Source organism: Rissa tridactyla, chromosome 1, assembly GCF_028500815.1.
Source record: "Rissa tridactyla isolate bRisTri1 chromosome 1, bRisTri1.patW.cur.20221130, whole genome shotgun sequence".
NCBI lineage: Eukaryota > Metazoa > Chordata > Aves > Charadriiformes > Laridae > Rissa > Rissa tridactyla.
This window is the reverse complement of record NC_071466.1, coordinates 145,672,885-145,685,531: the sequence shown is the minus strand read 5'-3', so window position 1 is coordinate 145,685,531 and position 12,647 is coordinate 145,672,885. Positions and strand designations below refer to the sequence as shown.

The 12,647-nt window shown below is 42.0% G+C and overlaps 1 protein-coding gene across 1 annotated transcript; it reads left to right on the top strand.

The window, feature by feature from the left end:
• Nucleotides 1–292: 292 nt before the first annotated feature.
• On the top strand, nucleotides 293–8,212 carry LOC128900350 (sulfotransferase 6B1-like). The gene is made up of 6 exons (XM_054181392.1): nucleotides 293–431; nucleotides 1,258–1,442; nucleotides 2,414–2,540; nucleotides 4,997–5,091; nucleotides 6,126–6,312; nucleotides 8,094–8,212. The coding sequence occupies exons 1-6, from the start codon at nucleotides 293–295 to the stop codon at nucleotides 8,210–8,212; spliced, it is 852 nt and encodes a 283-aa protein (XP_054037367.1).
• The last annotated feature ends 4,435 nt before the right edge of the window (nucleotides 8,213–12,647 follow it).

Genomic DNA, 12,647 nt, shown 5'->3' with positions numbered 1-12,647 from the left:
CTCATTACTTTATCTGAAGACCTAATAAATGACAAACAACATGCAATTTGTCATGACTCTGCATTTCAGTTATTTATCAAGTTTCCTCTAATATTTCATTTGACTTTATCAACTACCTGGAAGAATCAATATCTGATAGGACTCCATGGTATTTAGCAAAGTATATAAGCATGAGGTTTGTGTTGCTTCATCTCAATTTGTCACTGCAAACCATCTGACTCAGAAGTGACTCTTAAATCCTTCTGTCATTTCACTGTTATCTGATTTGCAGGAATCCAAGACTTAAGCAACCATGTCCAGTGAGGCAGAACTCATTCATATGTTTAAGGGGATTCCCTTTACCACCAGGTCTTCTCCAGAGCTTTTAAAATCCTTGGATACTTTTGATGCTAGAGAAGACGACGTCCTTTTAGTTTCCTATCCCAAATCTGGTAAGTTCTACTTGTAAATATTCATTGCAAGAAGTCTCAATTGTTTGTTTTATGTTCCCTGCTTAAACTAGTTGGGGAATGTCTGTGTACAAGAACCAGGTAAGGATGCTTGAGTATGGGAGTGTATTATTCTGTTGGTAAGTGTTCAAATTACAGAAAAATACGGGTCTTTTATCTAAATTTTGATTCTTTACTTGCAAATAATCTCAGGTGTTTTCATATTGGAAAGCAAGTAAGTATTTATTTCTTGTAAGCAAAATCTGTACTTGAAGGATTTTTCTGAGGACTTTCTACATTCAATTATGAGCAAGTCAAGAGTTGTATTGAGTTATTTGTATGGCTCTTGGCTCTATATTTATTAATTTCTTATTCCCTTTCCCCCCGCCTCACTCACACACAGAAGCACACACCAATGAGGAAGCTCAATCAGTACTTTCTAAATTTACAGACTCAAGTCTGTATGAGGAAAAAAATCCCAGGTTATTCTGAAATAAATGATTAAAATAATATAACCATAAAAAGAATATAACCACCTCTCGACTGACAAGTAATACGTCTAATGAGATTGTTTTGTTACCAATATTAACACTTCTCACAGAGTTACTTTGTACTTCAGCTATAGCCCTAATTTTTCCAATATTTATACATTTGGAGCCAACAGGATTATTCGGTTATGTAAAGTTTCTTGAATCTGGGGGATTAGAAGTGACCCTTGTGCACTAGCAAGCTGTTTCCATACACAAAATGCATGTTCCACAGATTTTCTCAGTAACAAGTTTTCCTTTTTTCCTTTTTTTTTTTTTTCCTTAAAATTACTTTTCTGCAGGCACTCACTGGCTTGCAGGAGTCATAACAAAGCTTTACAATACTCAAGTGACACTAACATCTCCCATTGAATTTGGAGATATTTCCAAACTGGAGGAACTGAATAAACTCTCATCAAAGAGAATCATCCCAACGCACTTAGACTACAACATGTTACCTCCAAATTTTAAGAATAAAAAATGCAAGGTAAGGCAAAAAAAAAGATACAAAAGCGATAAAATATGCTAAGTGTCTACTAAGAATCTATTTTGTCTCGTTGTTCCTTAATAACTGTTAAATGATTTACAGTTCCCAGAAGTGCTTTGCTGTGAATTTTGGAGACACAGCTGACCAGCAGTTGAAGGCAGCACGAAAAGAGATTTAGGCTAGGGATTGGGTTCTTCTGCTCCTGCCCCACAGCTCCCACGGGGTGATTTGTATACCAGGCACCACACAAAACACAACATCAACGTATTTCAATCAGAAATATATTATTAGGGGTGGTGGGTGTTCTCATGGCCCCATTTCCTAGTGGTTGTAGCACTGGCTTACAAAATAGTTATGGGTACTTATAGGCTGTTCTGGGGGTGGCAGTACCCTGCCCCTCCTCTTGAAGCTTTCTGAAGACCCAAAGAGATACTGGGCAAACAGAGGAGAACTGAAATGCAGGAGACAGATTCAGATCACAGTTTTGGGTGCCTCCCATGCTAGTGTAGGAGGTCTTTAAAAAATCAGCTCTGGGCATCAGATCTTAGGTTAGAAGCTCAGATCCAGACTTTTGGGACAAGGTTAATTTGGACAAAAGCCAAAAATTTAATGGTTTACACCTGTCCTGTGAATGTTAATTAGTTAAATGGTTTCATATGTTAGATATATGAGATAGTATAATGACTCATGAGTTAAAATGAACGTAGCCTCTTTGATAAAACATAAACATTAACCAGCTGTAGCAAACACACCTCTGTCCACATGGAAGTGTTTACTAACCACTACTGACTTCTGCCTAAGCAGGGACAAATACATTTCTATTTGAATGGCATGGTCACTGATGGAGGAATCCAAAAAGAAAGGGTTTTGACACTGCAAACTGCCTAAGAAAATGCTACATTTATGCGCAGAGCTCCTCTGAAATAAAGGAAGGATATTGTCATTAATAACCACGTCGTCCTCATTTACAGATGATCTACATCAGCAGAAATCCAAAAGATACCGCAGTTTCCATGTATCATTACTACAGAGAAAACCCAAACCTTCCCACCGTCGACACCTGGACGGCCTTCTTTGACTTGTTCTTAAAAGGAGACGGTAAGGATAAAGGTTATGTTTTCTCCTTGCAGCTTACATTAGCTTATTACGCACAGAAAGAGTTAAGGAATGTGAACTGTGTGAAAAATCCTCATTCATGTCGCTTTAGTTGGGTTTGGGTTTTTTTAAGGATAAATTCTAATGCCAAACTAAACAAGAGCAAATAATAGGATGCTATCTTCAGCCCTGCAAGAGACAGGAGACAATTTGATAAGCGGCTGCATTATTTCAGCACAACTGCTCTTTGCAGGTTTTTGCTGTTCTTTGACATATCTGTTGAAAAACATGTTCTCACAGACAACTTACTGATTTCATTCCTTTCCCCAAATGCTCTAAAACCCCTGACAGTGTGTTGATTCTGATGCAGATTTGCCTCTGTTAAAATATTTCCAACCTTGTCTTGCGAACCACAGTAAGGGGCTGCTTCCTACCAAGAATTCATAGATTGATAGAGGAGGTATGCGTATACAGATCCTCCCAAGCAGACGTAAGGGCAGCTGGGTTCACCGCAGCCAGCTCCTGCTCTCGGCGAGCAGGCTGGTGGGGCACGTGCTCTGTTTGAAGGTGCCCAGCCAGCTCTACGTGGCTCGCTGCTGTGACAAAGTGCGGGCAATGGGGCAGACGAGGAGACCGTCCCCAGGCTGAACTGAGACCTACGCTTGCAGGGGTGTGCCTTCTCCAATCTTGAAGGCAGCCTTGGGTGGCCCTTCCAAGGGAGTCTACATGCTTTCATAAAGCCCTCCTGCACACACTCCACCTGACGTGTTGTCTTAGTAGCAGGGTCCAAAGACCAAGGACAAGAGTGAGATTTTTTATGAGTGGCCGTGGCGGCATGGAAGTTGACAACAGGGCTCAGATACCCACTCCCATTTTTAGTGTTTTATTACTCCTTTGAGGACATGTGTTCCTGCTACACAACCATAGTGATGGTAACAGGAACGATGATAGATCATCTTGAAAACTTTGAAAGAAAAGTGCCATTGCAGTCATTATGGGCTCATATCAGAGCTCCAGAAGACAATTTGTCTACTGGCTTGTGTGGGCTTTGGCTCAGATCTTGTGTTCCTAGTTCAGAGCAGCCCTAAGGCACGTACTTCAGTGATTTGCAGGATCTTGGTTTGTTTAGTATCAACTCCGAACATACAATAGTGAAAAAAGGAAAAGAGAATTATATTAAATTTAAAAAGTATCTCCCACTTATCTGTAAATTAGTAGCCACCTTCTATTTTGTGTGTGCTTACGCATGGCATAAAAAGATAACTATGTTGGTTACAACAGAAATTTATGTAAGAGGTGATGCAGAGAGAGAGGCTGTCATTTTTGCTCCTAGTAGAAACATATGAAGGTTGTGCTGCTTGATTCAGACCTTGTAGTATTCTTGCAGAGCTAATCTCAGTTGAGAACAAGGATGAGGACACACAGAGACAGCAGTGATGCTGCCCCTGGAGTCTCTGAGGCTATACGCTGTACCCCTGAAGCCAACAGGACTATTCCATGCTATTGTTGGCCACACCACCAGCGTGTTTGACCAGTTCAGCAGGGTTTAATTGCATACCATGGAGCACACATGCCTTACAGTGCAGGAGGCAGCTACAGACTGGAGCATTCAACAAAATACTTCATTATAACTCAAAGTTTGCAACCAAAATGATGTCCGTTACAATATTATACTTTTCTGCGGGCGGTTATTAAAGCAAAGTCACAGTTCTGGAGAATGCTGGCTGTGATTGCTCTGTCCAGGCCTCTTCTTGTGGCCCTACAGGAGTCCTTCAACTCATCTTTCAATGCAGTCCACCTTGTCTTTCAACAAGAAGGGTCAGAATTTTGTTTTTTAAAAGAAAGCTGAAATTTAGCTCTCCTCCCATGGTTCCGCAAAAGAAGTATTCAGACAAAATAAGTACTATGAGTCAACCATGTTATCTGTGTTGTTGGCCAAATGATGCATTTGCATAGTAACCTCTTTACATAATTCTTCTTTGACTTTTAAAAATAATACAGACTCCCCTCTGCTGGGACAAAAATAGAGCTAACGACAGTGTGCTCCATTTAACAGACTCCTTATTGCACTTCCTAGTGAAGTGACCATATTTCTAGTGGTGATCACATTTCTAGCTGTGATCACAGACATGCAGATGTTTGTTGAGATGCTCACATCTTGTTAGGCCAGCACGTTTTCCTTCATTACTGGCCTTTCCTTAGATTTGGAGCCTATTTGTGCTGCAGAATCATATCTCAGAACAGTATCTGCACCTCTGATACAAAACCAAATTCCAACAAGAATGGTAACCTCTTTGGTCTGCAAGTTTGAGTCACTTCACAAAAAGAATTTAACCCATTTTAGAGGAATACAGGGTACACACTAAGAAGGGATCATTGCCCTAAATTTGTGAGATACAGTTGGAGTTATTGATGAATAAAATTTACATGAATCTCTTTTACACGGGCTTTCTTTTCAGTTGTCTGCGGATCCTGGTTTGATCATTTCCTAAGTTGGGAAGAACATGAAAATGACAAAAACATCCTGTTTTTGTTCTACGAAGACATGAAGAAGGTAAATATGCTCTCTTATTTCAGAATGCATTACTTGTAAATTAACATCATTAAAATATCAAAGAGCAAATTATCATGAAGAAGGAGAAAGAACAAAAATGTGAATGTATGTCTTTGGGCATATTTTATATTTGCATATTTTGCATATTTTATATCAGTGAGCTAATTCTGACTGCACTAGTTATATAAATATCAAATCCCGTGAGAGCTGCATTTCGTAGACGCAGCAGTGGGACACATATTACATGATTTTCCCCAGGCTACAGGAAGAATTTTAAGTTCCTTCTTCTTGGTCCTATGGAAAGAGCAACCAAGGTCATCTCCTGACGGCCACACATTAACCTGCTATGCCTGACATTTCAGGTGAAATTTTCAAAAAGCGATGTGAGACAACAGAACTACTCATGGTCAGCAGGACTTGTGCTCCCAGTAAAGAAGAAAATTAGAGGCAGGGGGGGTAGGAAAAAAGTTTTTATGAAAGGAAATTACTACGCAGAAAACTCAAACACCAACATACCTTAGCTTAAAGAGAATGAATCTTTCGGTACATAGAACACTTTCTCGTGTTTGCGTTAAAATAGTTCTGTTCAGTTTTGGGAAAAATAAAATCAAATCCACTACGAGGAATATAAACAAGCCATTTTGGATCCTGAGTCACTTGTTGGATCTCTAGATATAGCACCTCCAAAGAAATAAGCTACTTACACAGAAACTGAGCTTTGAGTATTTCTCTATTCCCAGTAAAATAATTCTGAGACAGGAGAATATTTTGCCTGAACTGGGAGTAAAATTGGCAGTGTAACTGTATTTGATATCACATACTCAGCATTTACTCAGTTCTGTGAGTATGGATAAGAGGGGAATCAGGTTCACTGTACCTGTCATCTACACAGTCTAATGACATGTTTAGCTTTGCTTGAAAGCAAACAAATGTATGATAACCTCGATATGTAATAAAAAGGATCCTTTTTGTATCAACTGAAAGGCTGATGATCAGCTCAGAGATATAAAAGCTTTATTTGCCTTGTACCTCAGGATCTCCCTAAGATTGTAAATGAAATTAGTCTGTTCCTGGGCTTAAACGTCAGCGACAATGATATCGAAGACATCTGCAAGAAGTCCTCATTCTCAGAGATGAAAAGCGACACAGAAAAGGAGAACAGCGATCCCAGTCACACCGTTTGCGCGCTGACATCCAACAGGAAGCTGATTTTCCGAAAAGGTAAGTTCCCTGTGCCAGGCTTAACTCAGCAGGAGTGGGAATCCAGCCAGAGGCCACAGTCCAGTCTTTCCCAGACTGTAGTGATGCTTTGGGTCAGTGCTTCAATTTGAAACCATCTTAAAAAAATCACTTTCTTTCTAAGTTCTCTGGTTGCAAATGCAAACTTATACCAGAGAAACACGGAGGAGCCTGAACAACAGTCTGACTAATATTGCTCTGTGGGAACTTTTGAGCTAAAAGGAAAGGTTCGTGAAGCATTAGTCTTTATTACTCTTTATCTGTCTCTTTTTATCTAAAAGTTGACCACCTCAGTCTTTTACAACATGTCCCCGCTGATATCACCTGCGAAGGTCACTTAGTTGACTAGAATGAGAGCAAGCGAGACACATTCCATCCGAAGGAGACTGCTTGTAGCCTTTATCCTCCATACCACCTCTTATCTTACTGAAATGTTCCCGCAAAAAGAATATGCTGACAATGACAACAACGAAAAAATGGGTGACTCAATCCCTGATGGCCTCATAGGTAGCCTTCAGACCTTGGCCAAGCTGGAATCTGCAGTAAAATCTTCAACAGTGCTTGGCTCACATGTAACTTCAAAACACCTGCAGAAGCTGTTTTCTTGCTCCTGACATTTCAGACGTTTCCTCACATTTGGATAATAAGTAAATCAAAAACCGTCATGTTTAGATGGAGTTTGATTATTTTTCCTTATTAATTTTTGAACAATAATTGATAGTTTAAGAGTTGTTTCAATTAATAAAGAGGGAAATGGTACCTTTTGCTCCTTCAGAATGTTTTTACCAATGAGCTGAAGCAAATGCCAAAATACAATGTCAGTAAAAACCAAACAAAAAAACTCAGATACACTTTTCTAAATCAGTGAACTTTGACGAAGATACGTTGAATAATTTGAAAAATCCCAACAGTTTCACTTCCAAGTAGTTCCTATGCAAAGCCCAGGGGTTTAGCTAGTTTCAACCAGTTTACAGAAGATTTGTTTGTATATATTATTCTTCAGGCTCTCTTTTCTTGTCCTTACTGTCTGGAATGCTATTTTATTCAGCAGTTTTAGGATGCAGGGTCTTTAGAGGATGTACATGTGAGCACAATTTCCTGTTTGCTCAAACTGGCTAACAGTTGAAACACTCTGTGGAACATCAGTGTGCATGGTCACCCACAAGCAGTTAACTGCCCGCTTAAGTAGTGGGACATCTCATCCGTAGAAAGCCCTAGAGATTAGGAGCAGGTGTGAGGATGGGATTCATCTATCAGGTCGCTCTGGGCTCCTTTTTTAGAAGTCTCCTTTAGCCAACGGAGACATATGGCTGTTTTTGGGGCACCATTCATTTGAGGAGTTTTAGATGGTGACTAGGAGGTAACCATTTCCTCTACTGACTATGAAAGAGCCCAGGTGGAGACCTTAACTGCACACATCTAAGGTGCGGCAAGAGGCCTCTCTGCTGAGATGACCAAGAGCTCTAATTCCACCTAGGAAACCTACTGCCCTTCGTGTACCGCTTAGTGGTGTTGGCACTAACCAAGTCTGAGGCTGAGGGTCCAACAGCCTTTATGGCTGATGGTCCAGCTACTTCCATCAGAGTCTCACCAGACCGATAAAACAATTATGCATGATCATGACCTACCGCAGAGACTATGGTTAATGATGTATTAGTAATTTGTGCCAAATGCAACATTCACAAAACTGGTCTGCCTTTAAATCATTTTCTTCACCATATATAGCTAGCCTCACTGTTCTTTTTCTGCTCCTGCTCTCCTAGGCACTGTTGGTGACTGGAAGAACCATTTCACTCCAAAACAGAATCGAAGGTTTGAGGAGATATTTAATGAGAAAATGAAACTCAGCAAAATGGCAAAAAGTCTCACCTATGAATTTTGACTCCGTGTGAAGAACAACATCCAGTTATCAACAAACACAGACAGAGCAATTGCTGGGAGATTCTAAAAATGGGGGCTCCCATTCAGCTTACGGGCTTCCCAATAGAAAGGACTGTAAACATGAGATTTTGAGGACAGGAAAATTCTGACACGATGCCAGAGATGAACTCAGTTTTCAGCGGGCAGATGTATACGGTTTTACAGAGTCAGGTGTCAGATCCATTTTTCTACAACCAAATCTACTTTATCATTTATTTATTTTTTTCTCTAGTAAGCACAAAAATGGACTTCTTAGATTTGATTTAGGAATTTTACCTAAGACGTTAAGAAAAAAAAACCAAAACAAAAACCAAATCGGTAAGAATCTAGATATGTAAAAAGTCTAAAAACACATAAGAAAATGACCAAGGATTTGACCCCAGACTTGCTCCATCCCTGATCTACCATGATTTGGAAAGTGCCTGTCTTACCGGACTTTGTTATTGATGCTGAAGTTGAAAACCACAGCTGTACATTTGAAGATCTGAAGTGAAGTTTGTTTATATAATGTCTTTTCTTTTTTTTTACAACATGTAGTTCTTCGATGTAACTTATTTCTGGGTTAAGTACTGTATAGCGTTTGTGTTTTAAATGCAATTGATATAAATCCGTGTAAATTTCTGCGTATCGTATGTTAAGGAACTATAAACATGCTTTTTTGTTTCGTTTGACTTTCTTCCTGCAGAATGCTTGTTTCCAGTGTTTTGATGAGAACCATTTTATTTCCCAGTCCTTGTGCAATAGAACTCCACAGTTCCACTGCGGCAAACAAGCCGCTGCTCAGAGACAGTTTAATCTGAACACCACTTATTTATTTACCCTGCCCTGATAAGACAGATTTTCCAAGAATCAGCTGTCTGTGTTCAAATTCGAGGGACTATTCTAGGCACTCCGCGAAGATTTTTCTTCTGATTTATTCCGTGGTGTGTTTTCTGCCCTCACCTTCCATTTGCTTTGTAGGCTAGCTTTAAGGACTCTTCTCCCCAAACTAGTTCTCCCCATCCACCAGCAGGCAGAAAAAAACATAGCAAAAGCTGATTGAAAAGAAACGCACGCAGACAAGCACGATTACTCTGCTTTGACTCCTGTGTGCTCCGAAGGTACGCACCTGTAAGGCAAGCTCATCTTCTGGGCGGGTGGTTTCTGAAGAGCTGAGGTATGGCCTTACGTACAGTGACCACCAGTGCTCTCTCTCTAGCTGCACGTTTCACTCTGGCCACACGGCCCTTTCATTTCATACTTTGCTTGTGCAAGCCGACGTCAATACCTACCAATTTTGCACCTGCGCAAATGATACAGAAGTTACATGCTGAAGAAATCAGCGCGAGAAATGCCTGCTTGACTGCAGGCCCTTGCCATTTGCCGCTTCAACACAATTTAAGGGAGATGCCGCCCTGAGCACTGTTTTATGCAAATGACCCATTTGGAAAACAGAAATCAGTCGGTGTCGCTTTGCTCTTCTGACACTAAAATCACTCACTCTTTCTCTAAAATGCCACGAACCACTGTTGCCCTCCTTTCAGGTGTCATTCTTCCACTATTAACAAATGACCAGAGATGAACTAATGAAGATGCTCGAACATTTCACTTAAAGACTTATTTTTTCTAGCCCTTTGATTATGGAAAAAAGCCAAAGGGTCCTTGGGCAAGTGAAGTTTATTAACTGTATTAAGAAGACTGCTGTAAGCATTTATACGTATATCCACAATATGAAACTGTGCGTGAAGGGACAGGGTGAGGACGTGTCACATGGATCAATGAGGGGGTTAAGGCACACAGTCCTGAGCCGGCTGAAGGGCTAGCGTTAGAATATATGGTAGCGAGTGTTTTGCCAGCTCTCCGCACTGCACTGCGGAGTTAAAAGGTCTTTCAAAATAAAGCTCCTCTCAGTCACACTTTGTACTCACACGGCGCTTTTAATCTCCGCATACAGCTTTACTCAAGCTTTACGCAATGCAGCCACACCTGAGGTATACGGCCGCAACCGGATGGCAGCGAGTAATAGCCCGAGGAAGAAAGCGGCTTCTGCCAGTACAACTCTGGGGTAGCAGGTCCATCCTAAACCCAGGGCAGTTGCGGACAGCGTAGCAAAACTCGCCTACGTCAGGGGTCCGGAAAGCTACGCTGGGCACTGTTACTAAAGGACGGGGGTGTGCGACGGTAGCTCCTGGCAACCAGGGTCTCCCAGCAGCTGCTGCGCCTACCATTTCTTTCACCATCTTTCCTCCTGCTCTCCCCACTGGGCTGCTACTTCCCCTCCCCCTCCTGACTGCAGCAGGGGGATTCAAACTGAATTTTTCGAAGAATTGCCAGCCCGGCTCCACAAGTCATTTTGGCAGATCATGGAGATGTTCAAAAATTTTCAAAACTTCCATAGTGAGGTGTAAAAATGTCTCTTCCCCTCGCTGTTTTTCTTTCTTTTTTCCTATGGCAGTTAAAACTTTCAGAGAGAGAGAAATTTCAGCCCTACAAAATGTTAAAATACTGGTCCAAAATGTACCTACACCACAACAATACTAGATTTGGAAGAAACAAAGCCCTGTGAAATCTCTATTACATGTAAGTGGTTACAATACTGCTTTCCTTTTCGGATCATATAGTCCACCATCCTGAATAAGTGTTCTTCTGAAGATTGACTGAGGTATAGAGAGGTCAGCATTAAACATTTACGCCATCAGAGGTGAGATGTGAGGTTTCTACCTGCTCTTGTTGAAGTTAGCCTGCATTGCTTGCTACCCAGGATTACCTGGCCTTTGGGTCAGATGAAAAAGAGAGCAAGAGCATTTGGAAGGCCAGAACTCTTGTGAGAGGAACAAGTGAATTCCAGGCCTTGCTTCAAGGACCTTTTCCCTGAAAACACCACACAGCTATCTTCTAAAGTAGCTCTCAGAGAAGAAAAGGTGCTCAGGTAAACATCCCAGCAACCTGACTTAAAATCACGTTAGTTCTGACACAATGGGTTTGATGCCTAAAGCAGTTTCTTGGAGGAAAACAATTGACTGGTGAAAAAAATCTCTCCAAATAGCTTCAGGAACGCCTTGTAAAAGATGCAAGTGAGTCTGGAGAAGCGAGGGGGGAAGAGCAGGCGGGGGAAAAAATCTGAAGCCAGGAGTCATAGGAAAATAGAGAAGACTCGGGGCAGGAGATCAACTGGTGGGTTTCTGCACTGGGTCTAAGTAGAACAGAGATGCACAGGGGATCCAGACAGGGCTTTACTTGTAACCATCTGTCAGCTGAAAAAGTAAATGTGGAGGACCAGAGGGAATTTCCGTGGGGCTTGCTTCACAACCAGCCGATAAGAAAGACAGTGACAGACCACAGACAAAGAGCAAAGGGCACTCCTGCTGCTAAGACCCAGTGGGGACGAGACAGGAGGAATTAAGCCTGACAGAAAGGGCTGAGCGTGAGGGTGAAGGCAATTGCTGAAGGGCCAATTTCAGAAAGGGGGAAAAAGGACCGAGTGGCCCTATCACTCTTTCACCAGTTCCAGCCTCGCAGGTGGCCACAATCCACCTTCTTTCAAGGGACCAGCAACCACGAGAGACAATTCTGCAGCAACTTCTCTATTAACTTCGATAGGAGACAGTCCTCCCTTTTCCTCAATCTGTCTACCTGTCCTGCATACCACCGACGATAAACTGTAGGAAAGCACAATGAAAGACGGTGGGTGTGCGTGGTCAGACATTGCCCTTCCTGGGCTCCTGAAGCTTCTCCTTGGCCAAGAAGAGAAGCATGGTGGCACCTTGTGGCCCCAAACAGGGAGTAAGCAGGAGCACCTGACAGCTGCTCGAGTGAAAAAGCCAGCAACAAAAAAGCATGAAGCCACAAATTACATTACTGTGCCTCCTTTCGGCCTCTTTCCAAACTGGTCCCACAGGCCGACACTAAGTGGAGAAATAGCTGTCTTGTGAATGACCAACACCCCACGGCACCAGAGACATGTCCACCCTGGTGCGGGCTCCGCAGCCATCCAGGCTTTCTGCCAGCAAGAAGGGAAGCAGCACTGCCTCCAAAAGGAATAGAAATGTTTGTTCTTCACTGACATCTATTGACCGCAGTGTTTTAACTGCAAAGCTCTGTGCAAGAATTGGGCATTCGTTTTTGCAAGATGCTGCGGGGCTCAAAAGCAGAAGCAGACTCTGAAGGGAGTCAGACATGGGTTTGAGGGTGGTAGGTCTGTCTCTGCGTACTTAGGGACAGTCCTGATGCACAGCCGGCGTATGAAGTCCTTCCTTTCTGATTGCCAATGTCTGCAAGAAGGTACCCGGGAACAATCAGTCCACACCACTGAGAATCTACTAGCAGCCACAGTAGAGACAGGATGATGGGACAGATGATGGCATTCACGCGTATGCAAATATTGACGCTTAGGAGTAATAAAAGCAGATTCTGCCTGC